The 25,930-nt window shown below is 44.0% G+C and overlaps 1 protein-coding gene across 1 annotated transcript; it reads right to left on the bottom strand.

The window, feature by feature from the left end:
- Positions 1 to 4,329: 4,329 nt before the first annotated feature.
- LOC135978276 (uncharacterized) lies at positions 4,330 to 7,124 on the bottom strand. The gene is made up of 2 exons (XM_065579268.1): positions 6,198 to 7,124; positions 4,330 to 5,611 (listed from the first exon to the last, which is right to left on the bottom strand). Exons 1-2 carry the CDS (start codon positions 6,736 to 6,738, stop codon positions 5,109 to 5,111), a joined length of 1,044 nt encoding a protein of 347 aa, XP_065435340.1. The 5' UTR covers positions 6,739 to 7,124; the 3' UTR covers positions 4,330 to 5,108.
- Positions 7,125 to 25,930: the final 18,806 nt, after the last annotated feature.

Genomic DNA, 25,930 nt, shown 5'->3' with positions numbered 1-25,930 from the left:
CATGCCTCTGGTGGCATACTACAGTGTCAACTCAGAGAGGTGTGCACAATCTTCTTGGCATACTGTGAAGGAGGTGTTCATCTTTTTTGGACGAGATTGCAAGTTTGGTTGATAAAAGTAATAATTTTGATATAATATACTTAGACTTCTGTAAGGTGTTTGACTTGGTATCACACATATTTTGATTAAAACCCAGAGAATGATATAAAGTTAACAGGGCACACATTAAATGGGTTGAAAGCTGGCTAACCAATAGGTCTCCAAATGGAATTGTAAATGGGAAATCGTCATTGAGCAGGTGTGTTTACAGTGTGGTCCCACAGGGATTGCTTCTTGGCCCTGTGCAAGGTAACATTTTAATTAATTACTTGGAAGAAAATGTAAAATCATCACTGAAAAAGTTTGCCCAGGGAGTGGTAAATAGCGAAGAGGACAGGTCGCTAATTCAGAGTGATCTGGATCAGTTGGTAAGTTGGATGCAAGCAAATGTGTTTTAATATGGCCAAATGTAAATGTGTAAATTTATAACAAAGAATGTAGGCCACATTGATATGGTGGGGAAGTCTATCCTGGGAAGCAGTGACTTTGAAGATTTGGGGGTCATGGTGAATAATCAGCTGAACATGAGTTTCCAATGCAACACTGCGTCCAAAAGGGCTATTGTGATCCTGGGATGCATAAACAGGAGAATCTGAAATAGGAGCATAGAGCTTATTTTATCTCTGTATTTAGCACTGGTGAGACTGCTGCCGGAATACTGTGTCCAGGTCTGGTGTCCATAATTTAAGAAGGATGTTGATAAATTGGAGAGGGTTCAGAGAAGATTAAAGGATTAGAAAACATGCCTTATAGCAATAGACTGAAGGAGCTCAATCTGTTTAGCTTAACTGATCAGTCTATAAGTACCTACATGGGGAACACACATTTAATAATGGGCTCTTCAGTCTAGCATTGAAAAGTGTAACATGATCCAATGGCTGGTAGTTGAAGCTAGACACATTCAGATCGGAAATAAGGCATACATTTTTAACAGCGAGGGTCATTAATCGTTGGAATACTTAAAATTTTTTCAGAGTCACTGCTTCTCAGGAGAGAGTCCCCCATCCTGTAACTACAGCCTACATTCTGTCTTTGTTCCTTTATGTATATATTTGCATTTGGTTGTACTAAAACACATATTGTTTACTTGCGCCCAGCTTACCGCACGATCCGGATCACGCTGTATCAGTGACCTGTTCTCGTAATGATTTACCACTCCCCAAATTTTGTGTCTTCTGCAAATGTCATCAGTGGTGATTTTGTGTGAGTGTGTGTTGAGGGGGTTTTCCTTATGGGTTTGTGCTGTGTGCTCCTGGAGCTGTGTGTGTTTCAGCAAGAAAACGGTTTACAGTGGACTTGATTTTTTCCCAGTGGGCTGCTGGCACCTTTGCATAATCCTGGAGGACGAGATCTTCTAGGGTTGAAACCAGCCTCTGGGGGGAGAGCAGCCCTGTTTTGGCTTTGGTGGTACGAAACTCCTCTCTTCCACATGTGGATGTGATCATGTGATACCAGTTATTTGAGCATCTCTAAGGGTATGTCTACACTACGAAATTAGTTCGAATTTATAGAAGCCGGTTTTATTGAAATCGGTTGTATACAGCCGATTGTGTGTGTCCACACAATAAAATGCTCTAGGTGCTCTAGTCGGCGGACCGCGTCCACAGTACAAGGCTAGCGTTGACTTCCAGAGCATTGCACTATGGGTAGCTATCCCACAGCTATCCCACAGTTCCCGCAGTCTCCGCCGCCCCTTTGAATTCTGGGTTGAGATCCCAATGCCCGGATGATGCAAAACAGTGTCGCGGGCGGTTCTGGGTACATGTCGTCAGGCCCCTCCCTCCCCCGTCACAGCAACGGCAGACAATAGATTCGCGCCTCTTTACCTGGGTTACCTGGGTTACCTGTGCAGACAACATGGAGCCCGCTCAGCTCAGCTCACCGTCACCATATGTCCTCTGGGTGTCGGCAGACATGGGACTGCATTGCTACACAGCAGCAGCTGCTAACTGCCTTTTGGCGGTAGACGGTGCAGTAGACTGGTAGCCTTCATCGGCGATCTGGGTGCTGGCAGCCGTGGGGCTTGCCTTTTGGCAGTAAATGGTGTATTACGACTATTAGCCGTCCTATTACAAGTCGGGTCATCGCACGTTAGCAGAGTCTTCCCCGAGCAGCCGATTGTGCAATAGGCCTGAAGACCATCGTCATACGCCGCCCCGTATTTGCTGCCAAGCACCCAGAAAGATGCCGAGGGCTATCAGTCACGCTGCACCGTCGTCTTAAGATGTAAAAAATAGATTTGCTCTGTATTCATTTGCTTCCCCCTCCCTCCGTCAAATCAACGGCCTGCTAAGCCCAGGGTTTTCAGTTTAATCTTTGGGGGGAACATTCTGTGTGACAGTTGTTTGTGTTTCTCCCTGATGCACAGCCACCGTTCTTGATTTTAATTCCCTGTGCCTGTACGCCATGTCGTCACTCGGCCCCCCTCACTCCTTCCCCTAGTCCGTCAGATACTACGTTTGCGCCACAGCTCAGAGAGCCGAGAAGCGGTTCGCGCCTTTTCTTTGAATTCTGGGTTGAGATTCCAATGCCCGGATGATGCAAAACAGTGTCGCGGGCGGTTCTGGGTACATGTCGTCAGGCCCCTCCCCCCTCGTCACAGCAACGCAGACAATAGATTCGCGCCTTTTTACCTGGGTTACCTGTGCAGACAACATATCACGGCAAGCATGGAGCCCGCTCAGCTCAGCTGAGCTCACCGTCACCATATGTCCTCTGGGTGCTGGCAGACGTGGGACTGCATTGCTACACAGCAGCAGCTGCTAACTGCCTTTTGGCGGTAGACGGTGTAGCATGAGTGATAGCCATGGGGCTGGCAGCCGTAGGGCTGCATTGCACCAGCCCCTTGCCAGGCGATGGTATATTATGACTGGTACCCATCGTCGTCGTACTGGTGTGGCTGTCAATCATGGCCACCTGGGCAGACATGCTACTGTTTCGATGATGATGGCTACCAGTCGTAATATACTATTTTCTGCCAATTGCCCAGTATTGTCTGCTAAGCACCCAGAAGAGGCCGAGGGCGATGCTGGGTGCTGGCGGACGTGGGGCTGGCAGACGTGGGGCTGCATTGCTACACAGCAGCAGCCCCTTGCCTTTTGGCAGATGATGGTATTTTATGATTGGTATCCGTCATCGTCATACTGGTATGGGTATGGCTGTCACTCATGCTGCACCGTCGGCTGCCACCTTAAGATGTAAAAAATAGATTTGTTCTGTATTCATATGCTTCCCCTTCCTCCGTGAAATCAATGGCCTGCTAAGCCCAGGGTTTTCATTTTAATCTTTGGGGGGACCATTCTGTGTGACAGTTGTTTGTGTTTCTCCCTGTTCCTGTACCTGTACGCCATGTCGTCACTCGGCCCTCCCTCCCTCCCGCCCTCCCTCCTTCTCCTGGTCCATCAGATACTACTTTCGCGCCTTTTTTCTGACCAGGCGCCATAGCTAGCACTGGGATCATGGAGCCCGCTCAGATCACCGCGGCAATTATGAGCACTATGAACACCACGCGCATTGTCCTGGAGTATATGCAGAGCCAGGACATGCCAAGGCGAAACCCGGACCAGGCGAGGAGGCGATTGCAGCGCGGCGATGAGAGTGATGAGGAAATTGACATGGACATAGACCTCTCACAAGGCACAGGCACCAGCAATGTGGAAATCATGGTGTCACTGGGGCAGGTTGATGCCGTGGAACGCCGATTCTGGGCCCGGGAAACAAGCACAGACTGGTGTGACCGCATCGTGCTGCAGGTATGGGACGATTCCCAGTGGCTGCGAAACTTTCGCATGCGTAAGGGCACTTTCATGGAACTTTGTGACTTGCTGTCCCCTGCCCTGAAACGCCAGGATACCAAGATGAGAGCAGCCCTCACAGTTGAGAAGCGAGTGGCGATAGCCCTGTGGAAGCTTGCAACGCCAGACAGCTACCGGTCAGTCGGGAATCAATTTGGAGTGGGCAAATCTACGGTGGGGGCTGCTGTGATCCAATTTGCCAGGGCACTGAAAGACCTGGTGATAGCAAGGGTAGTGACTCTGGGCAACGTGCAGTCAATAGTGGATGGTTTTGCTGAAATGGGATTCCCAAACTGTGGCGGGGCCATAGACGGAACCCATATCCCTATCTTGTGACCGGAGCACCAAGCCACCGACTACGTAAACCGCAAGGGGTACTTTTCAATGCTGCTGCAAGCCCTGGTGGATCACAAGGGACGTTTCACCAACATCAACGTGGGATGGCCGGGAAAGGTACATGATGCTCGCGTCTTCAGGAACTCTGCTCTGTTTCGAAAGCTGGAGGAAGGGACTTTCTTCCCGGACCAGAAAGTGACCATTGGGGATGTTGAAATGCCTATCGTGATCCTTGGGGACCCAGCCTACCCCTTAATGCCATGGCTCATGAAGCCGTACACAGGCAGCCTGGACAGGAGTCAGGACCTGTTCAACTACAGGCTGAGCAAGTGCCGAATGGTGGTGGAATGTGCATTTGGACGTTTAAAAGCGCGCTGGCGCAGCTTACTGACTCGCTCAGACCTCAGCGAAAAGAATATCCCCATTGTTATTGCTACTTGCTGTGCGCTCCACAATATCTGTGAGAGTAAGGGGGAGACCTTTATGGCGGGGTGGGAGGTTGAGGCAACTCGCCTGGCCGCTGATTACGCGCAGCCAGACACCAGGGCGGTTAGAGGAGCACAGCAGGGCGCGGTGCGCATCAGAGAAGCTTTGAAAACGAGTTTTGTGACTGGCCAGGCTACGGTGTGAAACTTCTGTTTGTTTCTCCTTGATGAACCCTCCAAACCCCCCCCCCCCGACCCGGTTCACTCTACTTCCCTGTAAACCAACCACCCCACCCCACCCTCCCCTCCCGCTTGCAGAGGCAATAAAGTCATTTTTTTTTAACATTCATGCATTCTTTATTAGTTCCTTACAGAGGTAGGGGGATAATTGCCAAGGTAGCCTGGGATGGGTGGGGGAGGAGGGATGGAAAAGGACACACTGCATTTTAAAACTTTAACTCTTATTGAAGGCCAGCCTTCTGATGCTTGGGCGATCATCTGGGGTGGAGTGACTGGGTGGACGGAGGCCCCCCCACCGTGTTCTTGGGCGTCTGGGTGAGGAGGCTATGGAACTTGGGGAGGAGGGCTGTTGGTTACACAGGGGCTGTAGCGGCGGTCTCTGCTCCTGCTGCCTTTCCTGCAACTCAACCATACGCTCGAGCATATCAGTTTGATGCTCCAGCAGACGGAGCATTGCCTCTTGCCGTCTGTCTGCAAGCTGACGCCACCTATCGTCTTCAGCCCACCACTTGCTCTGTTCTTCCCGCGATTCAGCCCGCCACCTCTCCTCTTGTTCATATTGGGCTTTTCTCATCTCCGCCATTGACTGCCTCCACGCATTCTGCTGTGCTCTATCAGCCTGGGCGGACATCTGGAGCTCCGTGAACATCTCGTCCCTCGTCCTACGTTTTCTCTTTCTAATGTTCACGAGCCTCTGCGAAGGAGAAACATTTGCAGCTGGCGGAGGAGAAGGGAGAGGTGGTTAAAAAAGACACATTTTAGAGAACAATGGGTACACTCTTTCATTACAAGGTCGCATATTTCGGCTTGCAGGCAGCCATCGTAGGCCACAGTGTTTTGGCTTTTTTAACCTTCTTAACATGCGGGAAAGGTTGCAAACAGCAGCGCATTTCCCATATCAAGGATGAATTGGGTTGTCCATTTAAAATGGGGTTTCAATGTAAAAGGAGGGGGCTGTGGTTTCCCGGTTAACATGCGGCACAAACACAAGTAAACCCCCCCCCCCCACGATTCTCTGGGATGATCACTTCACCCCTCCCCCCACCGCGTGGTTAACAGCGGGGAACATTTCTGGTCAGAAGAGCAGGAACGGGCGCCTCTGAATGTCCCCTTAATAAAATCACCCCATTTCAACCAGGAGAGCTTTCTGGAGATGTCCCTGGAGGATTTCCGCTCCATCCCCATACACGTTAACAGACTTTTCCAGTAGATGTACTGGCCGCGATTGCCAGGGCAAAGTAATCATTAAACACGCTTGCTTTTTTTTTGTAATGTTTACAAATAGTTACAAAGTTACACTCACCAGAGGTCTCCTGTGTGCCCTGAGGGTCTTGGGTGAGTTCGGGGGTTACTGGTTCCAGGTCCAGGGTCACAAACATATCCTGGCTGTTGGGGAAACCGGTTTCTCCGCTTCTTTGCTGCTGTGAGCTACCTACAGTACCTCCATCGTCATCTTCCTCGTTCCCTGAACCGTCTTCCCTGTGTGTTTCTCCAGTGAGAGAGTCATAGCACACGGTTGGGGTAGTGGTGGCTGCACCCCCTAGGATCGCATGCAGCTCCGCGTAGTAGCGGCAAGTTTGCGGCTCTGCCCCGGCCCTTCCGTTTGCTTCTCTGGCTTTGTGGTAAGCTTGCCGTAGCTCCTTAATTTTCACGCGGCACTGCTGTGTGTCCCTGTTATGGCCTCGGTCCTTCATGGCCTTGGAGATCTTTTCTAATACTTTTCCATTTCTTTTACTGCTACGGAGTTCAGCTATCACTGCTTCATCTCCCCATATGGCGAGCAGATCTCGTACCTCCCGTTCGGTCCATGCTGGAGCTCTTTTGCGATCCTGGGAGGACTCCATCACGGTTACCTGTGCTGATGAGCTCTGCAGGGTCACCTGTGCTCTCCACGCTGGGCAAACAGGAAATGAAATTCAAACCTTCGCGGGTCTTTTCCTGTCTACCTGGTCAGTGCATCTGAGTTGAGAGTGCTGTCCAGAGCGGTCACAATGAAGCACTGTGGGATAGCTCCCGGAGGCCAATAACGTCGAATTCCGTCCACACTACCCCAATTCCGACCCGCAAAGACCGGTTTTATCGCTAATCCCCTCGTCAGAGGTGGTGTAAAGAAACCGGTTTAAAGGACCCTTTAAGTCGAAAGAAAGGGCTTCGTTGTGTGGACGTGTCCAGGCTTAATTCGGTTTAACGCCGCTAAAGTCGACCTAAACCCGTAGTGTAGACCAGGCCTAAGGCACAAACGCATGGTACCTCTGCAGCCATGAGTTGCAAGGGGATTTCTGATATGCTCTGTTTTGTAATTGAGGGAGACTTCTAGGAGGATGTCCCTTGGATTGGATGTGGTGGGTCGCTGATCCTGGGGCAGAGGATTATGGCATTTATATGCAACAGCATGGCTTGGCCTCTCCCATTGTCTGGCTAAAGTGGCTCCCCACCTAGCATTCTGGTGTGGTGGATCACATTCTTAGGTGCCTATCTCTCCCTATTCACTGTATGGGGCCTTGAACTCCTCACTCAGCGTGGTGGATTGTAATGGTGTTCTTGGGATTTTCTAGACATCTAAAAATTAGGCACTGTGACACTGAGCATTACACTCCCTAAGTCCCTTTGTGGATTCACTCTTAGTGTCTGAGATGGAAATAGGGACTAGGAATCCCAGCTGTGGTTGCTATACTTTCTCCTGTGAAGCCCTCCTTCTCCCTCAGGAAAATCCTCTAGGGATCTTTAAGGGTCTCCATATTTATACTCCCTGGCAGGATCTCAAGTGGCTGCTTGAGTGTAATGACAACAGCTGACTAGGGTTTTCTTTTATAGTCACAATCCTCACTCAGCACATGCAAGGTTAGACTGCTGCTGCAGAGAGAACGCACTTAGCAAGGTACTAATTTATGTCCAGCAAAGAACGATTGCTGATCATGGTGAATTTCTACATCAGGTGAATGCATAATTCATATAAATAATTTATTAAATGAATTTGGCCTGATTATCTGCTCACAGAAAATCCATGAGTAGGTCATGGGCTTTTTTTATATTTTTTTGAATTTATTTTACAATATTTTTTCAGATATTTTGTTCTACTGATCATGAACATTTGAAATTGAACTTGGTTGTGATTGGTAAGATAAGTCACATGGGATTGTTCTGCTCTATCATAGGAGGAGGATTCAATTATTTCTTGTACATGTGCAAATTTCAAATGGGATTTCCACAAAAATTTGGGCTCACAACTTTAAAAATTGTTTCCCATAAACAATTAGCAAAATCGTCAAAAATTTCAAAGAAAGCAAACACAAGAGGGATGCTAACATAACCGAAGCTAATTAATGAAAAAATTTCAACAAATAATAAACATAGCATTTTGGTTGTGCTTTATGGCCAAGAATTAAAAAAACAAATAGGAGCTCCTAAACTTAGAATCATAAATAAGTGACCTAATTTTCAAAAGGGCTGAGCACCCATTGGGAACTACTGGGTTCTCTGACTTATTGAAAAACCAGGCCAATTACTGAAGTGCCTTATTATGGATTTAGGAGCCTAACATTTGCCTCCTGTTTTTAAAAATGTAGCCTACATGTTCAATGCACTGCACAGACAACAACTAGTTAATCCTCACAACCACTTTCCTCACAGGCGAACTAACTGTTGTTTTTCTCATTCAGCAGTGGCTGGGGCCAAAATAATTGGTGGGACTGCAGGTTGTAATTTCTCTGTCTCCCTTCCCTGCAGGTGGGTGACATTTCCAAACTGAGACATTGCAGTTGGGGCTAGTCAAAGGGAAGTGTGTTGGTGGTGGATAAAGGGATTTGGTGGGGAAGTATAGAGGGGAAAGAAAGGGACACCCTCACTCATCCTCTATCTCTCCCCGCCAGTATGAAAAATTGCAATACTTTACAATAAAAGGGCAGCATGGAAGAAAAATGGTATTTATCACCCTACACAGTTCTCTCCTCAATCCAACCTCTCCCCTTCCATCTAGCTCTTACCTATCATCTCCCTCTACTGCCCCCCCCACCCCACAGAGTTGACTTCATTCTTCTCAATGCTGTCAACACACCTATGTCTTTCTAGTTCAGAAGCTCCCTAAATCCCCTAGCTCCTGCTAATCCAATCCTGACCAGCTCAGAAAAACTCTTCCCCATCCCCTAAAAATGCTCTTTCACCAGTTAACTCAATTCCCTTTGCACTTAATTCTGCCAGGAAAATCCATCCCCATCCCAGTTCAAAAATCCCCAGGGTCCCTTAGCTCTTCAACCCAAACCACACCTACTCAGAAAACCTGCCCTCTGCCCCACCTCCACCTATCAATTTAGGCTGAGACTGCTCTTTTCCTACCAAACTTTCCACAGCTCAAAACCATCCTGCTCACCATAGAACCCTCTCCCACCTGACAGCCCAGACTCAGAATACTATGCCCCTCTCCACTACACATGCACCCAGCCCTTCTGGCTCTGAAAATCAATCCCCAGGCACAGAACTTTTTTCTCCTCTTACCTGACACCTGGCTCAGCAAATGGAAATTGAATTGAGTAAATGGAATAGAAAGTGCAGCCACAGTAGAGGGCAACCCCAAACTTATACTAATATTAGTTAATCTTTTGTGCGACTTATGAGCTCTGGAAAACCAGGAGCAGAGATTCTGATACAGATATATGAAATATGTGATCTGAAATAGCCCCACAAATGACTGTATTCCTGCTTTGAGCCTTGTCCTTCTGAGGCCTGCAGTCCATACACTGCAGAAGGGGTGATGGAGGCTGCAGGGAGTATGTGTAGACAGTCCTATACTCTGCCTCTGTGGTGCTAGCTAGCCCCACCACTTGCACTGTGCTTCCTCTCTCTGTGGCTTGCTGTCTATCAGCTGCAAGTCCAGGAGTTCCTATTGTCAGTCACGTGTACTGCAGCCACCTGGGTCTGGAGAAGTTCTAACCCCACCATGAGTCCCCTGGTGGCAGTAGATGATCCTGCAGTACATCAGCCACAGTACACAGTTGTGGGACTAGAGCTGAATGAAAAGTTCATATTCTAAAATGATGGGGTCTAAATTAGCTGTAACCACTCAAGGAAGAGATCTTGGAGTCATTGTGGATAGTTCTCTGAAAACATCCACTCAATGTCAGCAGCAGTCAAAAAAGCGAGCAGAATGTTGGGAATCATTAAGAAAGGGATAGATAATAAGACAGAAAATATCATAATGCCTCTATATAAATCTATATAAATCCATGGTAGGCCCACATCTTGAATACTGTGTGCAAATGTGGTCGCCCCATCTCAAAAAAGATATAATGGACTTGGAAAAGGTTCAGAAAAGGGCAACAAAAATGACTGGGGTATGGAACAGCTTCCATATGAGGAGAGATTAATAAGACTGGGACTTTTCAGGTGCGGCCGATCGCAGCTCCCACTGGCCGCGGTTTGCCGCTCCAGGCCAATGGGGCTGGTGGGAAGCGGCGCGGGCCGAGGGATGTGCTGGCCACCACTTCCCGCCGCCCCCATTGGCCTGGAGTGGCAAACCGCGGCCAGTGGGAGCTGCGATCGGCCGCACCTGTGGACGCGGCAGGTAAACAAACAGGCCCGGCCCACCAGGGGGCTTACCCTGGAAGGCCGCGTGCCAAAGGTTGCTGATCCCTGTGCTAGAATGTGGCTTTGTTAATCAAAAAACAACCAGAATGCTTCTTCATTTCCTCTTTCATTTGCAGTTAGGGTTGAGTTCTTTAAAGAATACAATTACATTACTTTCTCTGACTCTTAATCTTTCTCTGAGAGGATCAACTAGAACCTTAGAAAGTGTTATAGGGAGCATCAGGAATCATGGATTTAAGATGTACTTCAGTGGAGCTTGGGGTGAAGAAACTACAGCTGTGTGTCAGGGGTTACTTGACAAGACAGAGAGCCTTACCAGGAGGGAGGTGCTGAGTTCACAGACCAACCCCTGCCCCCACCAAGAATAACAGGAATAATCATAAAAATAAAAATGCAAGAAACATGGAAGTTAGTCCTGTGTGGCAGGGCTTTAGTAAGATTTCAAACACAGGGGCTCTATCACTACATCTTCCCACAGAGTAACATTTATAGTTATTACTTTCTTGCAGCTGGAAGCAAGCCTTTATAGATGTTTTGAGAGTACATCCAATATAGGAAATGGCCTGTTGTTTTTGCTTTCTTCCAACTACATTATTGATATTTTAGGAGAGTAATTGAACTTCGCAGCGCTAGCTTGTTTTCTCCATGAACTACTATCCCCTGTTGATAAGTGTGTTTTCAGGGCATATGCTAAAGTAACTGTAAGTCCTATACCTAAATGGCACTTGTATTTTATCAGCCTTTGTAGAAGGAAAAAAAGCATCCTAGCTGTAAAATATCTGGCTGAAATTTAAATTGTACCAAGTTTTGTCACACATGCACACTGATATTTCATTATTTTTTTTGAAGCAAGAGACATTTAACTTTTGGAAACACAGACTAATGTCTCTTCTCATCATCCTCCTTACTAGAAGGGTTGTTACTACTATTTTTTTGTTTGTATTTTTGGTCATTGAATCCTTGTTTCATCCCACACAGGCCAGTTGTTATGTATTACCAATAGCAATGTTAAATAATGAAATTAAAAAGAAATTTGTAGCAAATATAGCTGGGCAAATATTGCAAAATAATTCCACAGCAGGCAGTATGGTCTGGAAGAAAGAGTCCCGGAGCTGGATGGCTTTAATCCTGTCTTACTGTATGGCTTGGGCAAATCACTTATTCACTTATTTTGAATCCTATTTTAGTCTTGGCCTTTACAATATCCTCTGGCAAAGAGTTCCACAGGTTTTCCAGTGGTTTAAAATGTATAGAGTTTTTTCCCGTATTTTGTTTTGTAATTATTTGCAACTGAAGGTTTTTTAAATGTTTTTAGTTATTTTCCATGTTTCAAAATAACATTTTATTAGCTTTCTATTTCTAATTATACCTGATGGGTGAGTCACATGTTGAGGATGCTCCCACGTTTTATTTATTTGAATTCTGCTGCATACATACCTAATTTGGTAGCAGTGGCAGGCTTGCATGTTAACTGAAAATAATTCTGCTCAGAATAGGTCTCAGGGACAGATATGGTGTAACTTACTGGAATTTCAAATACCTCTAGGTTATTTGCTCCATCATGAGGTCATTAGTTTAAATGAAGCTAAAGTGGTATATATATGGGAATCTGAGGAGGGAGTGTTGTGCAGAGAGTACGGTAAATGGGTGGAATCAGTGTTCAGTTGAGGTGGTGGAGTCAACTACTATCATGCCAAAATTGGGTAACTATATGGAATTCAATTGATTATATGACCTCCTCGTTTACTTTACAGCTGGTCCAGCACACGTGGGCACAATCCCTGAAATAATGATACAAGCACAAGTTCAGTAGCAAAAGAACCATATCTGTTCATTACTGGAGGATGCTTGCCCTTGCTGCTGCCTTTACTGCCTTATTACAGGTTTCCTGTTTCCCACTGGGAGGAAGAAGAGAAGCACCTCTGAACTGCTTGGAAATACTTCCTCTGGTAGGAACTCTTCTCATGTGGGAGGAGCCACACCAGTTAGGGTCTATCTGTGTTTGAGCCAAGAAAATCACTCACCAAGCCAACACAGTTATTCTGTTACAGTATTTGCAAGTAGGCATATCTGATCACATTTTTGAGGAGTCTGGAGGGTATATTTTTGCTGATCATGCGTAAAACATTTTGTCATCAAAATCTTTCATGTGATGAGTCACTTTAAATAATTGTGTACTGTAGGTAATAAGAGAGTCTGTAGAAATCCATGAGTTAGGCCTGCTGGAGATGGCATAATTGGTTTTAATTATGTTGAGCTCAGTTGTGCCTCATAAGCATAGCCTCACATGGTGTGAATCTACTGAAGGTGCTCTCAGAGGACCGGCAGTTTAGGGAGCTCCTTGGAATTTCTTAAGGGCCAGATTGTGATAGGACCTTACGGAAGGCATAACATGCAAACAGTCTCTTCCCCCCTTGCACCACCCATAATAGGGTGTGTCACAGTTTCAGTTCCTATGCTCAGATGAGTGCAAAGTCTGCCCTTAGCATACACCCATAGCTACAGAGGTGGAGAGAGGGTACAGACCAGTGGTGGGCAACCTGCAGCCCGTGGGCCACATGTGGCCCATCAGGGTAATCTGATTGCGGGCTGTGAGACATTTTGCTGACGTTGACCAATCGCTGGCACAGCCCCCTGCAGCTCCCAGTGGCCACGGTTTGCTGTTCCTGGCCAATGGGAGCTGTGGGAAGTGGTGGGCCACAGGGATGTGCTGGCCGCCGCATGGTCACACAATCAAAATGAATCTCTTTAGGGATAGCAAAAGTCCAACAAAACTGTTTACCTGCCCTCTCTATGTTCTTCAGCCCTGTCTCTAGGCCATTTAATTTTAGCCCTTTGCTCAGGCTTCCAAACAAATCTTGTCCCCTTCTTGGGGCTTCGGCCATTTTGCTGGTGGCGGAACCAAGGCCTGCCCACTCTGGTTCCAACTCAGGGACCCTATCCACAGCAGCCACATACCGCTAACTTCAATTTGTTGCTGCTGCCTCCCTGGGTCTCTTCCCACCTGGCCCCTTTATCTTCACCCTTTACCATAGGGTTAAAGTTCTCAAGTTCTTCTCTCTCAGCAATCCCAACTATGTAAGGTCAGCCAGCAATAACTTCTGGCTAATTGTCAAGCGCCATTAGCCAGAGCACCCTTCTTCACTCCTCTGGTCACAGCCAGGAACTGCCCTGCAGCTCCTTTTATCTGAGCCTGCTGAGCTGTGACTGGCTGCTTCTGTGCTGCCTCTTCAAGCAGGCCTGGAGGACTCACCTTCATGGCTCCTTTTCTTGGTGGGGTGTAGAAAGACCACAAGGTCTCCAGCAGGGGGCCACAAAGGCCTGGTACACCCTGTCTCAGATGTATTAACAAGAGTGCCATATGTAAGACCCAAGAGGTAATTGTCCTGCTCTGTTTGGCACTGGTGAAGCCTCAGCTGGAGTACTGTGTCCAGTTCTGGGTGCCACACTTTAGAAAAGTTGCGGAGAAACTACAGAGGGTCCAGAGGAGAGCAACAAAAATGATAAGTTTAGAAAACCTGACCTCTGAGGAAAGCTTAAAAAAACTGGACATGTCTTAGTCTTGAGAAAAGAAGACTTCGGGGGGGACACCTGATAACAGTCTTCCGATATGTTAAGGGCTGCTATAAAGAGGACAGGGATCAATTGTTCTCTGTGTCCACTGAAGGCAGGACAAGAAGAAATAGGCTTAATCTGCAGCAAGGGAGACTTAGGTTAGATATTAGGAAAAAATTTCTAACTATAAGGACAGTTAAGCTCTGGAATAGGCTTCCAAAGGCGGTTGTGGAATCCCTGTCACTGAAGGTTTTTAGGAACAGGTTACATAAACGCTTGTCAGGGATGGTCTAAGTTTATTTCGTCCTGCCACAGTGCAAGGGGCTTGATGACCTCTCAAGGTCCCTTCCAGCCCTACATTTCTATAGTTCTAAGAAAAAATAAGATATTATTGCAAAAATAAGGAAAGGAATGTGTATACTGAATTCTAAATCATGCTAAATAAAGGGAGGGAAGAAATATTTTGTATTTACAGCCATATGTGATATATGCTGAATTTTGAAAATAAGGAACTTTAAATTGTTCCTTACATTTCCTACTTGCTTTTAGTTATGCCAAATTTATTCTCTCTCTAATGGTGCTTTCAGGCTTACTTACAAGAAACTTCAACTATATTAGTTTTTGTGCCTATTAACTTCATCCTATCAAGTTGGGTGAACCCCTTCACCCCCGAAAATGTGCTGTAGGTCAATTTTCATGAAAGACATAAAGATGAATATTGCATTTTTGACAATGGAGTGGTGAGATTATACAGTGAAAATGCTTTAAACAGTCACCTAGGTGTCTAGCAAAAATCATTTGCTTTATACAGGTTATTCTTTAACTGAAAGGTCAAAAAATTATAATGGAGACCTAGTGGGTACTTTAAATGGCTAGTTACTATAACTGGCCTTTGGGGGTTGGTACTAGAAAGAGTCTTTAGTGTAGGTTTCATTGTATTTGTCATCCTGTTCTATTTTCTGAAAAAATTCTGCTGTGACTTTCTTGGTAGGGTTACCACACTGTCTGTTATCTTTGCTCCTCTTAGAAGATAAAGCAGCCTATTGAATAAGAAAAAATAGATAAAAACAGTGTTCCTGGGGCACAGTGCATGCTATTGTTGAGGTAAAAGTTGCAGTATCTTGAATTAGCTGTATAATCTCCTTTAGATCAGGGTTTTCAGCCAGTTCCACCAGGTGGCACAAGAGAGCAGGAAATTCTGCTAAAGCAGGTGTTTTCATTAGAGTTGACTCTTGGCTGCATTGTGCCAGAAATCTACCTTGTAGGCTGCAGTCTACTGATATCAGCTAGTGCAGCCCTTAATTTATTATAAAGAGATTAATGAGGTCCAGGAAGTGAATCTCTCAAGCTGATTTAGGTTCTGTATGAGTTGAAGGTAACTCAGCACTTTCTCAGAGTTGCTCAGCACCTTCCAGCTTTGAACACCTAATGCTTCAATATTCTATTATAACCAGTTCTAATTCCGTCACTAAAACAGAAAAGATAACAGAAGAGATTTGAGAGCAGCCCTGTCAGGTAAGATGCTGCCTTGCAGAACAGTGGTTATGTCTTATTGTTATTGCTTTTGAGGGGGACATCGTTACATTTTATTTTAACTGAACATTTGCAACACATCCACAAATGCAGTGCTATGTTAATCCGTATCAATGTTGCCCTCTGGTTACTTTGGGGACTTCATAAAAGCAGTTCCCAGAAGCAGGTAGCAGCACAGAGCTGGGAAACAAACTGTTTGAGACCTCAACCAGAGAATTAGAGAAGGAGTTACTTAGCCCGGAGCAGAGCTGGTCAGAAATTCTCCAGGGGAGCATTATTCCCTCTGAGAATGCTGACTTGTTGAAATCTAGAAGTTTCACAAAAATGGTTTGATTTTGACTAAATTGTCACAGAAACAAAAACAGGTTTCAAAACCTACCTGATTTTTGGCCAGCTCATCTTCCTGGCTTCTAAGCAGCCTCCCTGGTCGGAGGATGGGAGTGAGTCTGGGAGCCCTGTATCACAAGCTTCTAAGCCCCCTAGCTCTTTGGGTCCTACAGAGTTCATTTCATGGGTTGCTGCAGAGCAGAGTTCCAGGCCTTGGCTCCCAAATTCTGAGGCTCCCAGCGCTGCCAGGACTTGCAAGCTCCCAATCAGCCTTCCTGGCGGGATCATGGAGAGGTGGGAACCAGGCTTCTGGACTTGTGGCTCATCATCAGCCTGGGCTTCCAGGGTCTGTGGCTCCAGCGAGCACACCAGTGCTGCGTGTCCCTTCCCTTTCATGGAAAACGTTGACATTTTTTGTATTTGTTCCAAAGCAAAGCAAAACCAAATGTCAAAATATTGAAATCCTCTGAGAAAGGGAATTACATTCCTCTGCACAGGTGCCTGATTGATGTACCAGTTGCAGGCCCTGGATAGCTTGCTCACAGCTGGGACCCACAGACACATGCTCTGAGCATGATTGTGTCTGGGGGAAAGACATTGGCTGCAGGGGCCAGCGTCCAACAGCAGAAGATGACATAAGCCCTCAGATTGCTCCCTGCAGAGCAGAGGACTGTACTCCATTTTTCCTCTCAGTCAGAGGGGCCTAACTGGCTAGAAGCACCCAGTTTCACATAGCTCTTTCCTTCAGGTATTCCAGAAACAGCTCAGTTAAAGAAGATATTGGGTAGAGAGTGAAGCCCACCCCCTACCTAAACAATCACCATCCATGAGCTTGACCCAGAAGGGAGAAACAGGGCCACTAGACTCCATATCAAGAGGAAGAGGATTATTTGCCATAAGGCTTCCCTCCCTTTGGAAGCCAAGGAAAGGCCAGGGTTATAGCCGCCCAGGGATCTCTTCTGCCAGCCTCACTGTGGGGCCTATTAACTGTAACTACTGTTTTCATTCCATGGTTAGGAAAGGGCTCCAGGCCAACGACAGGATGGACCAAGGTGGTATAGGTAGGTAAAAGCTCAGCTGGAGTTGAAATGGTGTTAGCACCACACTGCACATTAGCAATGATCAGGCCTGCAATGCCTATTTGGCTATTTGATTGTACAAACCTCCCTTCATTCAGTCAGCCTGAATGACACATGATAACTGCAGATCATCTCAGGCTACCTCCACTTGCGTGTATAGTCTGTGTGGAATACTGAGTGCATTTAATTCCTAGTGAGGATGTCTTTATTTGAAGGAGTGTCTGAGTGTTGTGTGTTTAACTTGTTCATTCATTTAGCTGTTCCCCTTGATTTCCCCCGCTTTTTCTTTTTACCACAATTCCTATCTTTACCCCTTCTTTTAATGCAACCCTATCCTTTCCTCTTAAAGTGTTTTGTTCCTTCTTTAAAACTGGTTAGTCCCTGGTTCCTTTTAATTCTTATAGCTCTCAAGGTCAGAGGGGCTGTATATGACTGTACTCACTTCTCCACTAGGTGGAAGCACAATGCACTGAAAATCCAGTTTAGCTCTGTCAAACAGCAAGCTTAGGGCTGAACCTACCGTCAGCCCAAGGACCACAAAGAACCCAGGGTCTATTATTTTGTAAAGGGGGGATGCTGAGGGCAGGGCTACACTTAAAATGCTGCAGCAGCGCAGCTGCTCTGGTGCAGCTGTGCTGCTGAGGCACTTCAGTGAAGATGCTACTTTGCTGATGGGCCATAGCTAGGTTGACAGGAGAAGCCCTGTCTACACCAGGGGTTAGGTTGGTATAACTGCATTGCTCAGGGGTGTGGAGCTACCTAGTTATACTGATGCAAGTTAATAGTGTAGAGTTGGCCAGAGTCACTAAGCAGGGAGGAACAAGTGGACTGTATCAGACTAGGGGATCGGAGGTGCTCCAAGATGGAGATGCATATGTTATGAGTTGTCTTTTGATAATTAAAGTCTTGCTGAATACTTGAGCCATTGCGGTAATGCTCATCCTCATCTCGCTTATGACCATTTAAAGTCTTTTCAGTGCTTGAATTGGTGACAAACACCATGCTATTCCCCCTTCCCCATCATTTTCATTTTTTTTCAGCCTGCACTGGTAAGAACTGTGTATAGGGCATATCCAACCCTAACGCCCACCCACCAATTCAAGCTCTGAGATTTACCTCTATTATTCACACATTCTGGCCTGGTTCAGTGAGTTCATTCACAGAGTAGGGTACAATCCCACATCATGAGTAAGTGTGCACAATCAGCCTCCTAACGGTGGCATTTTAATTCTACAAGTGATATTGAGATAATCAGCTGTGGGTATAATTCAGCTGTGGGTTATGCTGGTGTTTGCAAAGGGCGGGACCCTTGGTGACAGAGAGCTTTTTCAGAGGGAGGTTGAACTCTGAAGAGGGGCGAGGGGGAGGAAGGGGGAGCTGAATAAAGCCAGCACAGACCCAAAAGTGGGCAGTACAGACCAGGAAAGGGTTGAAGCTAGGACAGTTTGAGGATTTGTCCTGAAGGAGGACTGTGATTACAAATAGGGATAAATCTCTCCTCTGTGTGTGTAGGATCTCTCACTGGTTCAAGGAGGTGCAGTTTGCTGTAGGATTAATAGAATTAGCTGCTGCTGCTTTCCCCTGTTTCATTTAATTTAACTCCTTGAATGACATGTCCTTGTGCACTCTCAGTGCTATGAACATTCAAATGAATGGAGCAGCATGACAGATGATTTAAACTGGGTGGCCATATTAGTGCTGCTTTGATGACTATGCTTCATCCAGTCATAAGCACAACAGAGGTTAAGTTGCTTTAGGCTGTACTTTGTGTGGCTCAACTTTGAATTCTGACTTTGGGCTGCTGAGTTGTTTTTATTCCCATTGCTGCTGGAGAGATGTACAAAGATAAAAGGATTCCAGATTACACAGAGAGGATAAAGAGTGTTGCTAGGAGGATTGTGAAAAATATACAAGTAAAGCAGGTTTCATAACTCATAAATCCTGTGCTGTCCCCCTAGGGGACAAGTGGATTGTTTCTATTATTCACTAAGTGACCCAGTTTGCAACATAGTTTTTAATCTAACATTGCAACTTTCTTTTGCATAGGTGGATGGAAGGGACAGGTCAATTAGCTAAAATAGTCCCTTATAGGAGACTATCACGAGGGATAGTGTTTTGTTTTATACTTTTTGAATAAATTAAATGTATTTATTATAGAATTAGGGAATCAATTGTCCCTTTAAAATGGTTCCCTCATTAGCATCAATAGGAATTACCCATAAGTAAGGAAAGAGCCCTATATTTTTGCTTCTTTCTGTTCCTTTTGAGCCTCGGTCTAAGCACTTTATACTAACAATTTGTGTAAATGCAAATTGCCCAAGAAACATTTTAAAAATGGACCATAGCAATTCAGCAAATTACAGAATAACAGAATAAGGTAAAACACAACCAGCTTGATTGGCTTTATACATGTAATAGCTGGTTTGGAATAGGGAAACACCCTTTCTCTTATCATTTGATATATTAATTCTTGGAAGTAAACCATCCAACTCCAGATAGAGTGAACACACTCCAGTTAAAACAGCAAAGGTACTACATGGCATTAGATTATTGGCGACACCGTGATAACATGGGTCTGTATGTAAAAAAACAACAACAACTTTTTCTTTCAAAGAACTATTCAACATTGTTTGTGACTCTCTTCTGCTCATTCCATATATGAAATTAAAGACCAATAAGGACCAAAATAGTTAGGTTAGCATTTGCTAAAATCTAAGATCATTTCATGTAAACATATTTTATGTAGCTGGGTGAGAACAGGCATGAAACTATTTTGAAGACATAATTAGGATATTTTAAGATGCTGTCCTTATTAAGATATCACAATACTTCTAATGGTAGGAGTAATGTTTACAGTATTTTTCCATTGACACATCCATTATTGCTATGCACATTAATTTATTTAAGTTCAAAGCTGTTGCAGTGCTTGAATCCCTGTTTGTCTAATTTTCCCAAACTTCATTTGAGATGCATATCCAAAGAAACTGCTTCTCATGCTTCCCTATCCATATGGCCATGGTTTTACAGTCATTCCAAAGTGTGTACAGGCTCTGCTAGTAACATCTTAAGGCTATGGCAGTCTGCATAAAACTCCTCCCTAGTGGATTATATTAAAGATCACATGACCCACGGACTTATTTAGAAAAGCTTAAAGTATGAAAACTCCTGATCAATCCAAAATTTCCGGATCTCTTTTGCTGCTTGTAGAATCTGTTTCTTAATTTCCCCAATAGGACAGGTTCTGTACACCAAATTGTCTAAACTGCTAGAAGTCATTGATGTAATAACAATCTGAATGAACTAATTTTAGCAAGGCCTATATGATGGCATGAAGGAAAAGTTAGTCATAATGGACTAAAGTTGGATTGTCTTCAGGTGTTAATTTGAAGACATTATTTAAGTACACATTGCATTCTGAACATTGGAAAAATGCTTCTTTAGACTGCTGAGATAGTCCAGGACAAATGTACCCAATTTCTTTCCTCATGAATCCACTGTATATCTTTGGGTAGTACCAGAATGCACAGGGGCAATATGGTGTTACTTGTATGTCTGTTTTGGGGAGTGGAGCAATTTGCTGATTTTTAATTTTGTCTGCTAGTTTTCCTACTCCAGTCACAGATAAAGGTAGAGCATACGAACATATTAAAATCAGGTCAAACCAATCTTGGTTTTCCTAGTGCTGCTGCAAGATGTGTAGGTGGTGGCAACTGAGTGGATGTGAATAATTGATTTTACAGCTTGTTCCCCAGAGTCAGTCATTTCTATCAGTCAGCAGGCGAGTGAGTGTTTGCTGCTTCAAACTGGGTCCAGCTCAGAGCATGTGACATCTGTGCTTAGAATTGACTGTAGTACTCTGAGTCTGCTAATTACAAACATTCATACAAGGACTTTAAGTCCATCACATTTTGTGCAATTCAGCTCTGTTTCATGGCTTATATCTAACTGGATTACTGTGCTGAAACTTTTGACACATTTTGCTTCCACACAAAGCCTTTTCAAATCCTTTCCCTTCCAGATGAAAAATGCTATATAAATAAAAATTATTACAGCAATCATTTCAATCCAAAAAATCTCTCTTAGTTACAGATGTGACAAACCAGAGGTTCTGGGACTTGTGTGGAATATGAATAATCCCTGGGTGTTAGGATTGTTAAATAGCTTGCCTGAGTAAATAAATAAGTCTTTGCACTTTATACATAATCTACAAAGCTCATTATGCATAATAATTAATAAAAACTGAAAATGCCCTTATAAGTAACAGTAGATGTACAAAAAAAAAGAAAGAAAGAAAAAATCACCCACCCACGCATTCCCCTACATCTTTGTAAAGATTAAAATGTTTGTTATTGAAGTTTAAATTGAAGTTTTACTTAATTAGCAGCTTTGGCAAGTGAACGTCTTCAGTTTGCAGAAATGTAAGTTGCCACAATAGACCTTTTGGCTCTGTCTGAAAGCTGCTGGTGTGTTTGGCAAAGTCCTCATCCTTCTCGAAGAAATGCACTGCCAAAGTGAAAGCTTAGATACTAGGATGTCCAGCTGGTTTGAGCACAACAGTGGCATCCACTGAGGGTGTGTGACCATCCCTGAGCTGTTCAACACCATTATTGACCAAATGATGGAGGTCATATACTGGGGATGGTACACCAGAGCTTCTGCATAACAGACCTTGAATATGCAGATGACACAGCTATATTTACATCCTTATGAAATAATCTCATAAAGGCCCTGAATATATTTACAGAAGAAGCAAGTAAGCTTGGTCTTCAAGTCAACTGGAAGAAGACCAAACTGATAAAGAGTGCCTGATGGACCTCTCTACCCATCGATTATGAATGAATTCATCAACTCATCTGAGTATCTTGGCTCTTTTGTTACCAAGGAGGGAGGTTGCCTTGCTGACGTGAAACACTGAATCAGCAAGGCTAGAGGTGTTATGCACGTTCTTTGGAAGCATCTGTGGCATCAACGCCACACATCAACTCAGACTAAGATACATATCTATCAAACAGCAATGGCTTCTGTCCTTTTGCCTGGCTCTGAAACCTGGGCCATCGCAGAGATGCAAATGCACCAACTGGATGCTTTTGACATGAAACAGCAACAATGTGATGAAGGCATGTGGTGATTTCATCGTGTTGTGGATGAGGATGTCAGGTATTAGACCAACGAGACTCCAGTGTCTTCCCGGGTGACTCAATGTTGGCTCAGGTGGCTTAACCATTTGCTCCGTATGCCGGAGTCCATACCATTCCACCAGCTTTATGCGTCTGATCCAACAAAACTGGATGGAGAAGACCTCATGAATGATCTCACACATGTTGGAGGGATGTTGTGGCTTCTGCCCTTGCCAGCCGCATCCTAAATATAGAGCAGGCTGCAACAGAGGCAGGATACCAGGTTCTCTGGAAATGGGTGGTCCAAAAGGTGCACTTTGCACTTCATAAGCAGGAGAATTAAGGAATGAATATGCCCAAATCTAGCAAACATTTGAGCAGTGCATTAAAGAGGGAATGTTTATGCAGATTATCAGATGGTGTAAATCAGCATATCTCTATTGACTTCAATGGATGCAGGTGATTTACATCAACTAAGATTCTGTCCCACAGTATTTAGATCAATTGGGTCTGCTGAAAAAAGTTGATTAAAATCTTGTTGTTGTTGTGCTCTAGAGGGTAAAATAGCATTACAGAGTTTGTCATTGTTTAGGGTTACTGCACTTTAAAAAAAAAAGTAATTAAAAACAATTTTCAGCCAAGTAAAGTTTGAAATGGGATGAGGATTTGGAGGTTGCATTGCCCTAGATCTCTCCTCTACAAATATTATCTTTTGGTGGCTTTGAGATGCAGTTCCTTATGGGAAAATCTCATAAAATGTAATAATTTAAAAAAACCCTAGAGAATATTTGTTAACAATCTTATAGGCTTTAATAGAATTTAACAGCAAAGGTATAATCTATGATGATTTCTATTAAATTCTAGCATTTTAGACTAATTTCTATAGAACCTAGTTACATTTTTGTAGACCCGTATTGGTTAATCCTTATTGAATTCTATAGGCTTTTCCATCAGGGTACAAATAATTTACTAGTTATTTTTTTGCTATGGTTCAGGAAGTCTATTTTTCATAAAATGGAGTAGCTCTGTCATTTAATCTTTAAGCTTGTAGATGTACATCCTGACCATAAACTAATGGATACATAAACAACTTGAGAGCTTTTTTTTTTTTTTGCAGAGGAACTATAGTTGCCATAACTGATTAGAATATCTGACCATCTACTCCATTATCCTATAACTGGCGTTGACCAGTACCTGACGCTTCAGACAGAGGCCAGAAAAACCCATAATGCACTTGTTGAATTGTGCAACGCTAAGGGGACTGGAGAAGGGGGAAAATTCCTTCCTGACTCCTGAATACTAACTTTTACCCTGAAGCATGAGGTTTGACTTCCTTTGTTTCTCTGTCTTACCGTGCATAGCTGCAAATGTTGTTAATGCTAATAAACATAAGCAGTTGGATTCTTCAAGTTGCTCAGTAATCTCTTCCTTAGAGATTTCTCTCTCTTTTAATGCTTCACTATGGTTTCCTATAAAGAATGCCCTTTCCCCGCATCATCTTCTTAGTAAAGACTCTAGCAAAGAATTCATTTAACTTCTCTTCTATAACTTTGTCAACCTTGTTTGTCCTCTGCATTTCTTTTCCTCTCTAATTTCCAATTTATATCTTCTCTGACATGGCAGAATAGAAAACAAGCTTGATCAAAATCCTAGATCTAAACATCTCTGAACTTTGGGAAAGTTCAGCTTCAGATCTGAATATCAAGGCTCAGGCCCATCTATCAACTGAACATCATTTTGGGTAGTATTTCCATATTTTAAAAATATGCTTCATTGACATCAATAAACATTCCACCCTTCAGCCAAGCGGATCTTTTTTCTGCCCTTTAACTTTTTCATTTCCCCCCCACTTCTGTGTTAACCAGCTGTCTCTCTGACAGCTGTGTGTGTCTGAATGTTTGTGTCCTGCAAAAGGGTTGACTGGAACCAGGGCCAGTGCTCAAAATTCAGGGCTGTTTTGACATTTGAACAGTGGCATCATTTATTCAACCAGAGTGAGGTGAGTGAATCTATTAAAGCGGAGGAATATTTGTACAGAGTGTGAAAGAAGAATCAAACAAATTAGAGATGTAAGAGGCCCATTGAAGCAACTACAACATTGCCCTGCTAATTTATGGTTGTTACATGATTGTATATACTTAAATGTTTCTGCTAGTGCATCATTAAATGGTTCAAGTCAGTGGACTTCCCTAGGGAGGCTTCCACCCTTTAATAGATATAATTGTTAGTATCTGTTTTCCTGATAGTCAGCCTAAATTTTCCTTTATGATATTTGAAGCCCTTTGCTCCTAGCTCTTTCTCCTTGACCCTCCCTAAACAATTTCTCTCCCTTCTTGGTATTTGTAACTTTTAAATACTGGTAGCAGCCCAGGTAGGGAGGCTGTCCTTGGGATGTGGTAAAACAATGTATTCCCTGAGTACTCTAGTCACAGCCATTTCCCAGCCAGCACCATCGCCTTCTGGAGCTGTGCTGAATGGATGGGTTCCTCCCCTCAGAATGGGAGTTGTGAGCACCTTGCACACCTGCACTCCAAGACAACGTCCACCACAAGAGAAGCTGGCTGAATCGAGCCTACAGACCTGAAGGTTGACGATGTCCCTGTAAGCAAATTAAAACATACTGATGATAAATATTTTCATGCATTTGTAAGTGCTGTGATTTGTGGACTGTTTGCTCAGAAATGCTGTTCAAATTGCGTAATTACAAGTGAGGAATGTTACTGCTTATTTCCATGCAGCGATGATTTGGCATGCACTTTGATCTTCTGAATTGCTGATCAGAGTATATAATGTTCCTTTCATTTATTAATTAAATCCATCTTGTGACTAGCCTTGACATAGTGTAGTTCTCAGTGCATTCCTCACATAGCTGCATATCAGTTCTACACAATATTAGATTTTAATCTTATGTAGTCTTTTCATCTAATTCCCTGCACTATAGATTTGAATTAATCGGGGTAGATTTTTCCTGTTCAAAATATTAAAAAAAAATAAGAATGCTTTAGTACTTCAGTATGTTCAGCCCCGGAGACTAAAATCCTCTGTTCATCTAAAAACCAGGTACATCACTGGTAGGTAACTTAAGTAGTGGCAATGCAAGTTCTTCACACCACACAACCAATGTGTCTCAACCCTGTTGAGGAGAGACTGTTTCCAGGGGTGAAAGCTAGTTCATTCTTCATGGCCACGAAATCCTTGACCTCTCTCACTATTTTTAACTTGAGCAGGTGGAGCAGGAAGTACAAATATTTCTAATAGATTTGTTTTTCATCTGAGTGGGTGAAATACAGCACTATATGGACACATTATGTTCTGATGGCCTGCCTCATTTGAAGAAACATTTAGACCAAGTGCTGTCGCAGAACTTTAAGTGGCTTCTTTATTTTTCTCTCTCGTTATTGTGGTCCCTGCAGGGACTACATTGAAGAAAAATCAGTGGATCAGCAGAATGCTGCTGCTATTGCAGAGCCTTTGTCTGGATCCGTGTGTCAGTATAAATATGAACAGTATTTCACTGAACCTCATCTCTCATTATTTTGGGCCATTTCCTCAGCAGGTTATCACAAATACCAAGGACAAGTTGGGTTCATGATTACTTGAATGAAACTGAGAATAAAAGAACATATTCTTCTTTGTGAAAAGAAAACCTGCCCAAACTGAGGGAAATCACCACAAATATACTTTGCATCTGCTCATTTAAACAGACTTTTTCATTGTTGTATGATATTCTTTCCAGTCCTCTATTTTTACTCTCATCCATCCTTTTTAAATAAACCATCATTATAAGCACATCACTGCTAGATTGTGTTGGCTCTTTTCATTGCAAACATCTTATAAATATTCAG

This window comes from Chrysemys picta, chromosome 1, assembly GCF_011386835.1.
Source record: "Chrysemys picta bellii isolate R12L10 chromosome 1, ASM1138683v2, whole genome shotgun sequence".
NCBI lineage: Eukaryota > Metazoa > Chordata > Testudines > Emydidae > Chrysemys > Chrysemys picta.
This window is presented reverse-complemented; position numbering and strand designations above follow the sequence as displayed.